This window comes from Lissotriton vulgaris, chromosome 6 (assembly GCF_964263255.1).
Source record: "Lissotriton vulgaris chromosome 6, aLisVul1.2, whole genome shotgun sequence".
Taxonomy (NCBI): Eukaryota; Metazoa; Chordata; class Amphibia; order Caudata; family Salamandridae; genus Lissotriton; species Lissotriton vulgaris.
Window position 1 is genome coordinate 1,156,218,513 of NC_141694.1, and position 17,465 is coordinate 1,156,235,977.

The 17,465-nt window shown below is 44.4% G+C and overlaps 1 protein-coding gene across 1 annotated transcript in view; it reads right to left on the reverse strand.

The window, feature by feature from the left end:
* LOC147708561 (chitin synthase chs-2-like) overlaps positions 1–17,465 on the reverse strand; it is a 709,679-nt gene that overhangs the window by 55,720 nt on the left and 636,494 nt on the right. The window contains exon 14 of the mRNA XM_086925750.1: positions 7,486–7,538. Within this exon, the coding sequence (XP_086781876.1) occupies positions 7,486–7,538 (53 nt within the window). The remainder of the gene's footprint in view (positions 1–7,485; positions 7,539–17,465) is intronic.

Consider the following 17,465-nt stretch of genomic DNA (forward strand, 5'->3'; position numbering starts at 1 on the left):
CATGTTTGGCTGTCATACCTTGTAGCAATGGCTTGAGGGGCAAATCTTTTAAGCTATTCTGTAGGGAAGCAAATGCTACAATTAAAGAGTTATTCCTGCATTGTAATGCAGCCACTGGTTCTTAAATGAGCCACATGCATCTAATATTACCCCCAAATATTTGTACTCTAAAACTGACTCCAACCCGGTCCCTTCTATACTGAATATTGAGAGAGTTGCTATGCCCTTTGCGACTAGCATAGTTTTTATTTTACTTAAGTTGACCTTTAATACATAGGACAACTCATACAAATCAGTTTTACTAATTAACCGCTGCAGCCCCACCTTTGTGTAGCTCAGCAGGACAATATCGTCAGCGAACTAAGGATGGGAGACCTTAAAACCGCCCACTGAGGGTGAGTGCAAATTAGTGTTATTCAAAGCAGAAGAAATATCAGCAAGATACAAATAGTATTTAATGTACAATTAAACATTTTAATGTAAATGTATTTATTGTAAAAAATATTTAAAAAATACATATTTATTTAATTATAAAACATCTTAACAACTTGTTAGCATTGACAATTAAAGTAATATTACATATAATACAATATAATTACATTACTTTTAATTAATTCAATACACTACTTTTAATAATTATTAATGCACAATATATTTTTTTTTTACTGAGGTGGGAATTCAGTATTGTAATTTAAACGTGATATTTTTGTTTAATGTAATTTAATTTTTAAAAGAAAATATGTTTGATATTTTTTCCAAGGTAAATAAACTCTTTTACTTCTCCTTATACTTTACCATAGAGTAACTCCACAGTCAGAGCGGAGATCTCGGTATGATAAAGTACAGGGGAAAAGTTTCTTATTCTTTACCATATGGAGATCTCTGCAGTCGGGGTGGAGATCTCCGTATGGTAAAGTAATAAGTATAGGGAAAATGTTCCAAGACTTTACCATGGATAGATCTCCACCCCGGTGGCAGAGATCTCTGAATTAAATATGAGGTAAGTATGTCCTTCGGAACAAAATTTCTAATGGTTGCAACGCAAAACACTGCAATATTCTTAAGCAGTAGTTTGTGAGTAATCTTAAGTAGAGTAACCCTAAGTAATAAGATAAGGATTGGTGCATTTTAGCGAAGAAAATAGGATTTGTAAATCAAACTTTTTCGAAGAAATTTGAAAAGTTCTGGGGCCCCTTGCCAATTTGCTGTGGTTACATGACCCCTTTCGGCAAGCATTGATAACTTGCTACCATTTCCTCTGAATGTACATTAGCTAATATGTAATGATTATTGGGATTATATGCTTTGTTGATGCTTGTGCCACCATGGCTCCCCAAACTTAGCTCTGAGAATCTGATTTGGAGATAAACTTCATGAGGCAACTGAGTAGATAATTATTGTGCCTATATACTTTGTTGAATATGATTTTTTATGATGGGTACATAAACACCAACAAATCAAGAACCTTGTTTAAAAAAAACACTTTGCATTTTGCAATGAAAGGCATGATAAGAAGGATGTAAGTAACATGACCTAAAGCATAGTCATATTAGATTAATCGCTGAATTTAAAGTTTGGAGACGGATACTCTGTCAGAAACACGATGACAAGTGCCAAGGAATATAATGCACTTATCATAAGCTGGATAAGATATTTTTCACATTTGTGAGGGAGTGCCCCATCTGACAATCTCTAAATCAAGTCCCAAGGCACCTTTGTGTTGTAACAAAAATCTTACCAAATGTATCTGACTATTAAGCATTACATGACCCGTGTAATCTCTAAGCATTTTTTTCTTTTAAAGATGGTCGACCCTGTGAATGGTCCCATGTTATGTTAGGTCCAATGGTATACATGTTTTAACGTCTGCTGATTTTAATACATACTTCAGGTAGAATTTGCAACATGGAAATATTGTCACAAATGACTTTCAAAAAAGCTCTGATATTGCACACACTTTGTAGTGTCTTTCCCATAAAATCCCGTCATTCACACTTGTATTTCCTTCTGTTTTTTGTGTCTTTCTTCTCTGTTATAGCTGTGAGTTTCAGTTGGACTGTTCTTGTGCTTTGAAGGTGTTTTCTTACGGTGGCCTGGCTAAGATGGAAAGCTAGTCTTTCACGCGCTGCTTGGCTCTTGCATGTTGCTGCTACCACCATCATCTGAAACAACCGCTTGCTGAGCCAGCCAGGGGTGCTGAAATGAGAACTGGCTGTGCACACAGCTTCCTTCCTCGAGATTCTAGTCCCGTGAGACAGTGTGTCATATTTTCTTAACCTCATATTGTGGCAGAGAGTTTTTTTATTTTATGGAATGCTTGTGGAATTTTTGTTGTTGTTCACTGTGTTTAACATCATTTGTTAAAAAACGCATAAGCGCATGTACCGGGGTTGCTGCTGAATAACATGCTGAGACTTTTGTCTTCTTTATGCCTCTTTCTTACACTTCCTGCGTCTTTTATTTCGCTTTTGCAGGTTCTTCTTCCCCCAGTTTTCCTCCTATTGTCATTGCTTTCCTATCATTTTGTTTCGCCGTTTTTTCCCTTTTCTGCCTTTCTCTCTCTATATATCAGTTTGATGAGGAAAAATAAGTCCCGATCTCCAGTAACATGGGCCGGTGACCCCCCCTCTCATCTGCAACCACTGGCATGAATTAAGCATTGGACGGTAGGTGTTTTTTATGGATAGCGCCAGTTAGAGGTTCGGCATTTCAGGACCAGTTCTATGAAAAATCTTTATACCTCGTCTGGCCCTAATGGAGACAAGTCAAACCTAACAAGTCATCTATATTGCCATCAGATAAAGGTAGGCGGTAATTGTGCTGGACACAATGCAGGAAAAATACAGCAAACGTTTTACTGCACTTTCAGCCTGATTCATGTAGCTGAATTGCGCCCGCAATCGCTGCGAAAACGCAAATGCGGGCGCAATTTCCGTATTCGGCATTCAACAACAAAATAGCGAATTCGCTAACACATATTAGCGAATTCGCTAATATAATCGCAGAATCCCTGCCGCTGAGCATTAGCGAATCGGTAATAGCGACACACCACGGAATCTGCGAAAATAATAGCGAATTCGCAATAGAAAATCGCAATCGGCATTCAAGAAAAATCGCAATTTGCGAAAAACCCAAAAATCGCTATTTGCACGGCGCAAAATAAGGACAACTCAAAGCAGGTGGTAACCATGAAAGGCATAGAAAATATTTTTTCAAAAAACTGTTGTCCTATCACCAACAGGGCCAGGCCTGACCAATCACACATAAGGACATTCAGTAGCAGCATTAGGCTTTCCACAATGCCTGGGATGTACATGGTGGTGAGGCGGCGAAGGCTACAGCGAGCAGCACGGAGGAGACGCATGAGGCAGGCAAGGATTTACCGGCTGCGGGTCACCTTGCTGGGCCAAACCAGAGAACAGATTTATGCTAAATACAGGCTGAATGGGGAAATGATCACCTGGCTGATACAAGAACTCGACCCCATCATGCAGCACCCAACAAGGCGAAACAATTCTGTGCCCACACATGTGCAGGTATTGAGTAGCCTGCACCTCCTGGCCTCCGGAAGCTTCCAGGGGGTAGTAGCGGCCGCTGGGGGAATATCCCAGCCCACCATGTCACGCTGCCTCAACAGTTTTGTAGACGCCATGCTCACCCAGCTACACCGTCACATCAAATTCCCCGCCAGCCAACAGGAATTGGACATGACAAAGCTACAATTCTACAATGTAGCCCATTTTCCACATGTGCTCGGATGCATAGACTGTACCCACGTCGCCGTCTGCCCACCAGCTGGCATGGAGTATATGTTCCGCAACAGAAAGTGCTACCACTCCCTCAACATCCAGATGGTCTGCAATGCCAAGACATACATCACTGACATTGTCTCACGGTACCCAGGGAGTACCCATGACTCCTTCATCTTCCGGCACAGCGCACTCTACACACGGCTGGTCAGGGGAGAGTTTGGGGAAGGACACCTACTTGGTAAGTACACTTTGATTGAAATGTCACATTGCAAAATGTAACAGCGCAGCACAGGCAATCACCATCTGCTCCTCCCATTCAGGTGACAGTGGCTACGCCCTCCGTGAATACCTCCTGACCCCATACCTCAACCCTGCTACACCCCAGCAACGGCGCTACAATATTGCTCACATACGGACAAGAAATTGCATAGAAAGGACATTTGGCCTGCTCAAGAGCAGGTTCCGCATACTGCACAAGACAGGTGGGGCCATGTATTACAGTCCTGCAAAGTGCTGCCGCATAGTGGCTGTCTGCGCAATACTACATAACATGGCAACCAAGCGCCGGATACCTGTTGACATCTCTGGCAGTGAATCTGAGGGGGACAACCAGCCACCTGCACATGCGCGCCATGCACAAGGGGAGACCCCAGCAGAAGGGCACAGACGTCGCAACCACATCACAGTGAACAGTTTCTAGTACAACCACTGCCATCACCCCACGAATCGACAATGCATGCAAAATGTAAAGAAGACACAACGCTAATGTGTGTAGGAAAAGAAATGTATTTGTTCACTTCACAAAAGTAAATGTAATGGTCCGTGCCAAAGGTCAAAATAAAAGTAACTGTTCACTTCACAAAAGTAAATGTAATGGTCCGTGCCAAAGGTCAAAATAAAAGTAACTGTTCACTTCACAAAAGTAAATGTAATGGTCCGTGCCAAAGGTCAAAATAAAAGTACCTGTTCACTTCACAAAAGTAAATGTAATGGTCCGTGCCAAAGGTCAAAATAAAAGTAACTGTTCACTTCACAAAAGTAAATGTAATGGTCCGTGCCAAAGGTCAAAATCAAAGTAACTGTTCACTTCACAAAAGTAAATGTAATGGTCCGTGCCAAATTAGTCCCACACACAGTATTCCGTCATACTGCTGTGCTTGCCAGGCTTCACCTCAGCCTGTGCCAGTGGTGATTCCAGTCCTCTAGGTGTGCCTAGAGCGTGCCCCTCCACAACGCCTCTGAGGGCCTTCCTCCTCCGGGGCGTCAGGCAATGGGGGGGTCCTGGTGCTGCGGGTGGGTAGTGGGGCCTGTGAGGCTGATTGCGAGCTCAGGCTGCACGCCCCCTCACTCGCATCATCACCCCCCACAACAGATGGAATGGGTGGAGGGTGAAGAGCCACGACAGCTGTGGTGAGGGTCTCCAGCACCCTCGACATGTCCACACTGCACTGTATGACAGTGTGCTGCTGTGTCAGACAGCGCCTCGCCAGTAGGGAAGTGGCATTTGCCGACATGTAGCTCGCCCTGCTGTAGGTGCCAAGCTGTGTCAGCAGTTGGCGGTGGTGCCGGCGTTGGCCACCGTACATTCGATTCATGGCGCGGGTGTTAGCCTCCACGGCTGCAGCTATGCGGGCCATTCCATTGCCCACCCCGGCCAGGTCGGCCCTCATTCCTTCAATCTGTGTAGCAACACAGGCCACGTTGCGGCCAATGTTGCATAGTTGCAGGTGAATTGCCCCCTGCTGCCGTGCCTGGCGCTGGTGTATGTGCAGCATCCGTCGCTCGATGCTGAGCCGCGCCTGTCCTTCTCCATTGGCCCGCCTGGTAGCAGCTGCGGATCGCTGGCGTGACCTGCCACGCCTGCCCTGCTGGCCGGATTGTGAGGCTGGGGGCTGACTGGACAGTGGCGCAGCCCCGGATGTTGAGGCGCCAGCTGATGGGGATGAGGCCACCGGTGTTGCAGGTGTGCTCGTCGCTGGGGGTGTGCCTGCTGGTGTGGCTGTGGCAGTCGCTGCGGGGGCCACAGGAGTGACTGACCTGGCTTTAGCTCTGGGAGGAGCAGCGGTGGCAGGGAGCACAATGGGTGCTGCGATGGCAGCAGATGAGGGCGTTGCAGCAGTTGCAGGTGGGACGCTGCCGGTGAAAGTTGATGGTGGTACAGTTGCAGCGTTAGGGGCTGGTGCCTGGGTATGTGTTGGCTCCTCCAGGACGCTGTCGTCTATCACCAGCCTGTCACTGTCACTGGTATCTCCACCTGTGGGGGTAAGTGGAGGACCATTAGTTGTATGCATCTGGCAGACGTGCAGTTGCAACATGCATGCTGGGTGACATTCCCTGAATGGCAGTGGCTTTGTGTGCATTGGGACCTGACTACATCTCCCGCAATGGCTGCATTGTGGTACTACTACATTGTGGTCAGACTACATCTCCCACAATGCTTCAGGACAATCCTTGATGTGCAACAATTACATGCCTATGGGACATTGGGGGGGCCTATTTGGTCATGGACATCCATAGGGGGCAGGGTCGCAGTCGCATGCCACTTACCTTGGGTGTCTTGTGTGGGGGCGGATGAGTCCAGTGCAGTGAAACCCACAACGGCCTCCATCTCGAGGGTGTTTTCCACCTGGTCCTCCAGGGGGGTGTTCGGTGGTACCGTCGGACCTCCTCCGCCTGTGCCCGAGGACTCCCCGAGGCGCGCCGCCACCTTCTCCTTGGCACGGCCTCGGAGGTCGTACCACCTCTTCTTCAGTTCTTCAAGGGACCTGGACGCCACTCCCACAGAGTTAACTGCAGAGGCTATCCCCTGCCAAATGCGTCTCTTCTCCATCTCCGGGACCCTCCTGGAATTTGCACCGAACAGTTGGTCGTGGTTAGCCACGACTCCCTCGATGAGGTGCTCCAGCTCCTGCTCGCTGAATTTCAGCTTTCGCTTCCTCCCAGCCGAGCTGCTGGTCCCTGGTGCAGCTTCCTCTGCCATGTTATGGGTTGTGGCTCAGTGGTGCACTCTACAAGCCAAGATGTGCAGCTGCTCTTCGATCTGCTCCCTGTCTCTCTGCCTCACTGTGGAGAATGGTGCTGGGAACCGGCAGCTTCCTGGTTGTGATGTCATCACTGGGCTCGAAATGCGACTTCCCGTTTTCCCGATCTCGCGAGTTTGCGATCTCGCAAATAGCGATATCGCTAATAGCGATATCGCTATTTGCGAGATCGCAGTCCAGCCGCGGGTAGGCCGAAATAGCGATTAATCTGCGATTAATCGCAATTTCGATCGGATCGCTATCGGATTTTGCGATCGCGTGCGAATCGCTTTTTTATATCGCAATTCTTCATGAATTCGGATTTGCGATTTCTGAATAGCGACTCGCTATTTTTCGCTATTTCAGAATCGCAAATGCCGATGTTCATGAATATGGCGGATTATTCCTAATTTGTTTCCGAAAAAGGCAAACGTCGGAGAGATTGGTTTTGAATTCTGTAATTGATAATGAACCTCAAAGTTATTCTTTGGTGCCCACTCTTGTTGCATACCGCTTTGGAATTTGCCACTGCAAAACAGAAATGCCCTAAATTCCGTATACCGTACAGTTATGTACAGTTAATTGAGGTTCATAATAGCTTTTCATTATGTTTGTTTTACATGAAGAAATGAGTTTGTCAGATGTGGTTTAGCCGCTGACAGAATTACACATTTTTAACACTTTTGCATAAGGTCTCCAAATGAGGCACTTACTTTCTTTGGGTTGATTAGGATTTTCCTGTAAATTGGCTGCCTTTGATTCTTGACTGAAAAGAAACATAGATAAGAAGTTTTTATAATACAATATCACAACAAAGATTTCTGGCAATGCATTTTACATTCACTCTGGGTTAATTTACCAGTGCCACGTTAAGATGTTCTAGTCTACCTATTCTAAGAGATCGAAAACACTTCGGAAAATCACAGTCCTTTATTAATATCACAATATTAACAAGCATTGGTAAATATAAGTCTGGCTTCGATGTTCCAATGCCTGCAAACTGCATTTGTCCATTTGTAAATGAAGGCAATAATGCCGGACATACTGCCTTTGACAATGCCTGGTTTGTTTAAAGCAACTGGATTGTGCACCCCGGTGTAAGTGTGTGTCTGTAAAAATATCTGTTTACATGTATGTATGACTCACACACAGGCTTTGACTGAAACATTAGAAAAGCCACCAAAACTGAAAAAACTAAATAAAATGATTGCTGCCTGTATATAATGTTAAAGGTTTGGAAAGCGCCTGGTTACTCCGAATGCATGTATAAGGAAAATATTTTGTGTGATGATTCAGCTTCTTTTTGATATATAAATAATCCCTTGTGCATTGCAATGCACGCACACCATGATACACCAAACCGCCAATAACATATGGTGATAAATAATTCCCCTCTGGATGAAGCCAATAGCCACTCTATGTATATTTTAAAGAAATATTAGCAATAGGTCTAAGAGACAAGTGCGGTATCAAGCCAGACCTAGAGTTGCATCCATTCAGGTCTCAGGTCTCCTTTTTAATCTTAAATCATAACAGTAGTGAACCAGCATTGAGCCAATGACCGAGTGAGGACAGCACTTCAGTAGAGTAATTCCAAATAGTGCGGTTGTAGGGATTCCTCTCAAGGAATGTATGAACAAATAGCCAACTGAAACATTTATAAAAACATTTTTCAGGCCATAGGGATAACCATTAAGCTTTAGAAACAATTCAGAATGCTCATGTAGCAGTTCAGAACTTCAAGATCTACCACAATGTCAGTCACTCTCTGCTTATGTAGTGCTTTACGCACTTTATAGAGAAGAAAGATTGGCAAGAGAATTAACCAAACCTACAATCCAGGTTTATGTGAACAAAGATCTGTATACACAACCAATCCCTTTGTACCTCACGCTTCCAATGACAAAGTGGGAAAGATCTTTACTTTTCCGCCTCAGGGCAGGGACTGTCAGATTCTTATTATGTTTTCCACTAGGTTACACCTTTTTAAAATCTGGAAATAATCTGTGCCCATGTGATGATACGAGCCCGCAAACCGACTTACACTTCTTTTTCTTTTGTAAATTTTATCAAAAATATTTTAAATGGTTTTTAGTACCATATTTTAAAAAGCACAGACCACTTTCTTTGGAGGAATCAAATTTGATGTTGTTGACTTTGAATAATGAAGAGCTGATATTCCGCACTAGCACTTTTCTAAGAGTTATTACCCATGTTCGTAAAACAATGGAGAACCCTTAGTAAATCTGAGAACTAATATATAATTGTTTTTAATATTGCTGTTTTTAATTACTGTAAATATGTTATTTGATCTGGGATTGTCTGTACTGCTTTTATGAATTTGCAAAAATTCGAATAAAGATTTTTTAATTGAATTGAATTGAATGTAGTGCTTTAATGTGACCATCAGGAAGTAGCAAGCAGAGAAAAGGAATTAGTTACACAACAGAAAAATTGGTTGTGCCATAGGGGAGGTCATAACACATACGTTAGCCCTCATGTTATTTCAGTCCATGTAGGCTAATGATTTTGTAATTTTAAGTGCATTTATATAGCGCTTACTACCTCTGACAAGGCTTTTTGGCGAGTAGCACCCCACTCCGGAACCCAAACAGGATTAGTGGTCAATTAGAATAGGGAGATATAAAATAATTTTGACCGGTGGACATGTGAGTGGGTGAGTGACGGAGAGATCAGGTGATGTGTGGATGGAGGGATGGATGGAAAAAATAATCTCACTTACCTGAATGCCGGTGGGTGCTGTCGCCTCTGCTCCGTCTCCTCCATGCCTCAACAAGAAGCTCCCAGCCTCCCAGAAGCCCTGTCCAATCACAACGCTGCCTTAAGCAGCGTTGTGATTAGTCTGAGCGTTGTGGTTCGGCACTTAGACAGGGGCTTGGAGGCTTTGCATGTTCCTCCCCAGGTTATGTAATGCAGCCTGGTGGGGAAGACGCGAAGTGCGCATGACTGTTTGACCGATCTTCTTGGGCCAGTCAAACCATCATGAGCACTTTGGAGTGTGCTTTAAACTCGTTGCCTGCGCTAGCTAGCTCGGCCCACTCACCCCGCACCTGAGCAGGAAGGAAAAAGAAAACGATAATAAAATTAGTTATTAATATTTTTGTTTTCCTTTTCACACTGCTCATAGAACAGTGGGGCGACGTTCCTCCGCTGTAGCGGAGGAGACGCCACTGTTCAAACCCATGAGAACCAGGTGTTAGACTCAGCTTTTAGCCAGTCACTCTTTCCAGATAGGCTACTAGGCATCTGAGTACAAGGAACATAGCTTTAGTGTCCATGTACCAGAATGTTTTGAAAAGAATTTACAATTTTACTGGAAAACATGTCTACAATATTGAAATTATAGCAGAAAACAAACCGTAAAAGACATGCATTGCATTAGCCTTTTGTAAAAAACAGGTGTTTGGGCACTGTGCCTAAATATAACATAAGAGCCCTCTAGCACAACTCTATTTCACTTTGAGATGAGTACCAAGATCTACTTCGAGAAAAGGCAAGCATTGGCATAGCAAATAGGTATCACTTTTGGGGCCCTATAAGGGTTTAGCCAGAGGTATTGGCTTTGCCAATATCTTTAAGCTATATTGTAGAGCAGAAAGGGTCCTGTACAACATGTTGAAAAGTTATAATAAGAAAGTGTTATAAGCCTTTGTGTCACTTTATATATGTAACCAATAAGATACTATTTGTTCTGTGCCTTTTATGCTTGAAACATTAATTTTGTTCAGTCATTTGTGGACTGTATTTTAATACTCCAGCCCTGCAATAATGCACACGGTTGAGTGGCAATACAAGTAAATTGGCGTGCTCTCTTCAAAATGTCAAACATTAAGAATTAGCTACATTGAAAAGTTATGGGCTGATTTGTAAGTAATTAATTCTCCCTACTTTCAGTGAAGCGGCTTCCACCGACTGGTGTCATCCGGGGGCTAAATGTTTTGGGGGCTGCCTAATGAATAAATAAGCTGTGCCTCTGCTTTCAGACTCCTGAGTCCATACCAAATCTCACTGAAACCTGGATGGAGTACAAATTTACAAAACTGTAGAGCGCTCCAAGCTTGCCATCAGAGGTGATATGCAAAGTAACTGAAGGCACTTTACCAATGACATGTTAGGGGTGGACAAAAACTTCAATTAATAAATAGTTCATCGGCCTCCAGGAACACCCACTTTTCGATCAATAGATAGATAGATAAAGAGGTCTGCAAAACAGGAGTAAAAAAAACTACCACTGCAGTCTGCCTGTTAATCATGTGTCTTATGCTCCAGCTGCAAGCTCTGAAATGACCAATAGGTGTTTGAGCTGACCCTTGCTTTAAAATGTTCTTAGTAAAATAGTTTGAGACCAATAACCCACCTGGTCCACAAATAAAGCTTCATTCTCTGCTTTCTTTTCTACCATGAATGTAATGTACGTCTTGCTTGTATTTTGCATATAATACACAGATATTAATATCCCTCACATGATTGTTGCATGAGATGCTTCATAAACCCCTACTGGATGCTGTCAAGAAAACACCAACTGCCCCGTCACAGCACCGAAAGACACGTGCCTGACCGCTGTAACCCTGTTATTTGTTATTTGTTATTTGTTATTGCAGGTTTATATAGCGCCAAGTCACCTGCAGGTCTCAGGGCGCTTATACCACATGTCATAACAACCAAGGAACTGAGAAGGGTAGAGGAAAGGACAGGAATTACGCTAGGTTGAATGCTGTTCTGAAAAGGTTGGTTTTCAGGGCTTTCCTGAAACAGAGCAGATTACCCTCCTTACGGAGTGCCTCAGGCAGGGCGTTCCATAGGTTCGGTAGTACGACTGAGAAAGATCTCCCTCCAATTGTAGCCAGTTTGAAACGTGGGCAAACAAGGAGTTGGGCGTCTGAAGACCTGAGGTTTCTTTCCGGTCTATATATCTCAATCCGTTCCTTAATGTAGGCCGGGGCCTGCCCATAGATGGCTTTATGGGCTATACAGAGGCTTTTAAAGGTGGACCTCTGCCCGATTGGCAGCCAGTGTAGACTCTTTAGTAATGGGGAGGCATGCGCTCTCCTCAGGAGATTAAAAATGAGCCTGGCGGCATCATTTAGGACTACTTGAAGTCTGTTAATTAGCGTCTTTGGCAGGCCTAAGTAGAGCGCATTTCCATAGTCGAGTCTTGACACTATGGTGGCAGAAACCACTGTGCGAAGCATCGGCTCAGAGAGGAGAGGGACTAGTTTGCGCAGCTGTCTTAAAAGACCAGTGCAGGTACCAACCACAGTGGAAACCTGGTTGGCCATCGAAAGAGCACTGTCTAACTTAATGCCAAGGCTTTTGACTGTGGTAACTGGCTGTGGAGTTGGGCCCAGCTCCTGGGGCCAGAACATGTCACTCCAAGAGGAACACTTGGATGGTACTATCAGCACCTCTGTTTTTTCCGGGTTAATTTTTAGCTGGTTAGTAGCCATCCAGTGAACTGTGTATCTGAGTATGTCCTGGGCGTGTGACTGGGCTTGTACGGTGTCATCTATGCCCAACAGCAGCTGTGTGTCGTCGGCATAGTTGAACACCCGACAGCCCATCTCCGCTAGTGTGTTAATCAGAGGCTGCAGATATAAGTTAAACAGGAGTGGGGATAGCGCTGAGCCCTGGGGGACACCACAGGTCAGACCTCCCACTCCTGATATGCTATCTCCCATCTGGATTCTCTGGGTTCTCCCAGATAAGAATGATTCCAGCCACCGAAGAGCTGAGCCCTGAATCCCAACCCCAGCCAGCCTGTCCAGTAGAAAGGTATGGCTGACAGTATCGAACGCCGCTGATAGGTCTAACAAAATCAGGGCGCTCGGTCTCTTACTGTCAGCCATCCTTCTGAGCTCATCCAGCACCGAAAGCATGACAAGTTCGGTGCTGTGATGTGCGCGGAAACCTGCCTGCCTCTCATGGAGTAGATGGTTAGACTCCAGGAAGCTAGACAGAGATTTAAACACATGTTGCTCAAGAACTTTGGACAGGAAAGGCAGCTGGGATATGGGTCTATAATTTTTTTAGGCGTTGGGATCTGCCCCCACTTTCTTTAGCAACGGTCTTACACGAGCTTCTTTAAAGCTAGTGGGGAGCCTGCCGGTGCTCAAGGATTTATTCAGTGTGGCTAGGATATGGTCCTCTAACATAGGTCGTGCCAAGCAGAAAATACTAGGGGGGCAAGGATCTGCTGGGGAACCTGATTTTGTCTTCCTCATCAGCGATTCAAGGGTTAGTGAGTCCATAGGGGGAAATGTTGCTAAGCAGCTGGCAGCTGGGTTTAGGATAGCCTGTTGCTCGATGAGGCCATGCCCCATATTTTTTATTTCGAGCATAATGGCATCTACTCTATCCAGGAAATATTTCTGGAAAGTATCACAGTTTATGCTGCTATTTACATCCTGAGCTTTTTTAGTTAATTCCTTCAGGATTTTGAATGTTTCCTTTTGAACATTGGTCGCCCTATTTATTCGGATCTCATAAAATGAGGCTTTAGTTTCCTGGATGGATTTTTTATAGCTGCGAAGCGCCTTCTTATATTGTTCACAGGAGTCTATATCCTTATTTTTCCTCCAGTTTCTCTCCATGTTACGCAGAGCCTTCCTTTGGTCTCTCAAAGCGGGTGTAAACCATGGGGCTCTCTTTATTCCACTATTTTTTGTTTGGAGTTTCTCGGGTGCTAACTGATCGATAGCTGTTACTAAATAGCCCATCATGTCCTTACAGTCTTGGTCTACATCTTTATTAAATGATGTCGGTTGGACAATTCCCCTAAGTGCCGTGGTCAGTGTGTGTTGGTCCACATTTTTCCACTGGCGGGTCAGTCTGGGTTTAGGTGCTGGACGGGAGGGTATAGTATCCAGAGGGATGTCACAGTAGATCAGATGATGGTCGGACCAGATACAGGGGAGGATTCCAGCTAATACCACCCTGAAATCTGTGGTCCATATCAGATCTAAGGTGTGGCCTTTTATATGAGTAGGGGCGTTTACAAGCTGCCTAAAACCCAGGGAGGACATAGTTGTCTCTAGGGAGCTAGCTGCTGGCTGTTTCTGTTCTTTGTCCCAGTGAAAATTAAAATCTCCTGTGACTATGATGTTTCTATATCTGGAACACATGTCGGAGACAGAGGACATAAAGGAATCGTTAAAACCTGGGGTGGCATTGGGAGGGCGATAAGCTGTAAGAACTGTCATATCAGATTCTCAGCTGGCAATCAAAACTAATCAGCCCGGCACAAATCACATAGAACTTGGCCACATTTGAACCTATAAAGAAGGAAATATGGCTGTGTGTGCAACATAAGCCCAAATAAAATGACTAAAAAAGAAACGAGGCAGTTTCAAGGGAAGGAAAGGGAGCAGTGTGCAAGGTTGGTCAGGCAGAGTAAGGGGCATGAGAAAAGTCAGCGTGAAGGAAATGATTGGGCGAAATTGGCACATAGGGGCTGTGAAAGGGGCAGGCAATGGCACAGGTAGGGGGCAGGGTGACAGCACTGTGCAGCTTCGTGTAGAGAAATGGGAATGGCGGGGACAGGGAGAAAGTTGGAATCAGTGTACCGGGAAAGGAAATAGCCGGGTGTAGTGGATAAGGAGGAAGTGTGTATTTATTATGCATTGGGAATGGCAGGGTACTGTGTGCAGTAAAGGAACAAGGAATTGTTGGGGAGAAACGTATGGGTAACATTTTAAAAGCCAAGTAAGTTGTACAGTGTATGGAGATTGAGGTGGAGTAGTGTAAAAGGAGGGTTCAGTGTGCAGTGGAAGGGTGGTGGAGTGTATTTGGATAAAAAAGACGCCTGAGCAGAGTGGGGGACAACGGACAAAGGCAACATGGACAACGGGAGAGGGGTGGGAGCAAAGTGAATATGGACAACTGGAGGGCGGGAGGAAGAAAGGCCACACAAACTTCAGTGGGAGTGGGCCGGAGCAGAGTCAACGCGGACAACAGGAGGGGGCGGGAACAAAGAGAAACAACCAGAATGAAACTTAAACAAATCAATGGATGAAGAAGGCTTTCTCTCTCTCTCTCAATATATATCTATCTATATATATATATATATATATATATATATATATATATACAGGGCTCGACAAATCTGAAAAATGGTGCTAGTCCTACAGGTCTAGTACCTTAAAAAATCTCCTCGACCTAGCAGTAACCTACTTGACCTCAGTCTCTCAAAGCTGAGTAAATGTGACAGGATAACAAGATTTAAAGGCATCTTTATTGCTCATTTGCTTTGTGAGCAATAAAAAGGCCTTTAAATCTTATTATCTTGTCACATTTGCTCCGTTTTCAAAGAGGCGGACAAAAGTTAGTATATTTTCCTACTCGCCAGAAAGGGCGAGTAGGACCTAAAAATAGCTCGACCTCATAAAATGTACCTCGCAAATGCGAGTGGTCGAGTGGATTTGTCGAGCCCTGATATATTGAGAGAGAGAGAGCGAAAGAGAGAGAGAAAGAGAGAGAGAGAGAGAGAGAGAAGGATAGAGAGAGAGAGAGAGAGAGAGAGAGAGAGAGAGATGTATTTCAATTATTTTTAGAATGAAAACATGAGGCTGCCCAAACAGTTAAGCAATCTCTAGGCCATACCTAAACTTTTTTATCGTTATTCAAGCACACACTGACTGTCTCATCTGAAATGTATGCTTCACACATTCACTACATGTCCTCAAGTTGGACGTGACTTTGCTTTCCTTAGTATAGACAGTCTCTTTCATTCACCCTCGTTATTCTTGATGATAAATTTACCACATTAAAATGATATTGCTTTTTCTATCCAGATTATTAATACCCTTAAATCCGAGTACTTTTGTCTGCAGTGGATTCCCTCGTATACGGGGAGTGTGTGGGTTTCTGACCTCTTATTATTGGCACATGGTGCACTCGATGGGGGGCCCCCTCTAACCCAGACTGCAGACTTTCTACCACACAGCTATATTAAGCAATTCATTTAAACTGCAATGTATGTCATTCTTCTCCAATGCTGCAGCTATTTGTTCGCAAACACTAAGCTTTTCCTATTTTTTTTTAATTTTGGAATATTCATTAAATAAATGCAAGTGGAAAGAAAACCCCATATTCACCCATTTTCGGATCAGAGCCGGAAAACTGTAACTTCCCAATGCAGGGGCATGCCTGGCATTCCCGAGCACCCTGCAACAGGCATCTCGAAACAAACTCCTAAAAGTAAAATAAAAATGAAAAAAAGGGCTTCGATTTTCCACTCATCTCAGACCTTCACAATGCTAATTCACATAGCCTCTGAGGGTTCTTACTCAGCAATGGAAAAACAAATTGCCATTTCAGCTTCAATGTGTCCAATCAAACGCATGGATTTCCGTTGAACAGAGATGTCTCTTTGTTGTGACTTCACTGTGGTCTCACCTCTGCGCCACAGAAGAATGTCAAGAATCTCATCTCTAAAGGCAGACGTAGAGAAAGTACCTTGCCAATCAGTGTCCGATCCTATAATGCAGTCATTGATGAGTTATCCATCGTTGGTGATCAGATCATCATGCGTGAGGATAAGTTAATTCCCCCTGTTGATGTTCGGAAAAAACTCTTTGACTTGGCTCATGAAGGGCATCTAGGCCAAACTACAACAAAGAAAAGGCTGAGAAACGAGTTATGGTGGCCAGGAATGCATGGTGATGTGGTCAAGTGGGTGGAAAGGTGCGGTGAATGCTGCGAATCTGAAAAGCGGCTTAAAGTGGGACCCCAATCCACCCCTAGTTCCATCCAGGATCCTGGTGTGGTGTGGCATAGTATTTGCCTTGACTTTATTGGACCTATGCCTGGTGTCCACCCCAGCAAGAGATTTGGTCTAGTAGTTATGGATGTTCATACCCCATGGCTCATTGCTTATCTTCTTCCTGAGATAACTACACGCATTACTATCAAAGTTTTGCGAACGATTTTTAAGGAGGAAGGCTATCCCTCGGTCCTTATTACGGACAATGGGACCCAATTATCTTCCAATGAGATGAGGGGATTTCTGAGTGAGTGCGGTATTAAACACATGTTCACCACTTTATATAACCCACAATCCAGTGGGATTGTAGAGAGAGCCAATCACATGGTCAAGGGCGCCATAAGTCTGGCACTCGAAAATAACCTTGACATTGAAAGAACTCTTAATGAGTTAGTGTGAGCTTATCGCACGACAGAAAATTCAACTGCTGGTGTGGTTCCCTTTGTAGCCATGCGGGGCAGGAAACCAACCTCAAAACTGGTGCCTCCGTGGATCAGAGATTTGATTGATGGAAAGAATGGTGGTGAGTGTGATGTGAGCTTTTCCGTGCATGATTCCAGGAAGGTTCATGAAAAGGGAAAAAACTGGTCTAACATTCTGGTTGGTGATTGCGTCAAAGTCCGGTCTGGTCATTGGGTCAGAGGTATGCGTAAGTTTCTTGGACCATTCAAGGTGAGGGAAGTGCATCCCTTCTATGTAGTATTGGAGAATGGAGAAAAATGGAATTTGCGTAGAGTGGCAAAGTACAGCTCAGGAGAACATTCTCCTGAAACCTTTAATAGAAACGCAATCACCAAAGACACGTGCTCAGGGTATATGCTAGCTCAGAATCGCCAATTGCTTGACAGTGCCCGCACAGGTACAGAGGTGAGGGCACCAGGCCCTGGTGGGGATAACTTGGGCACTGATCAA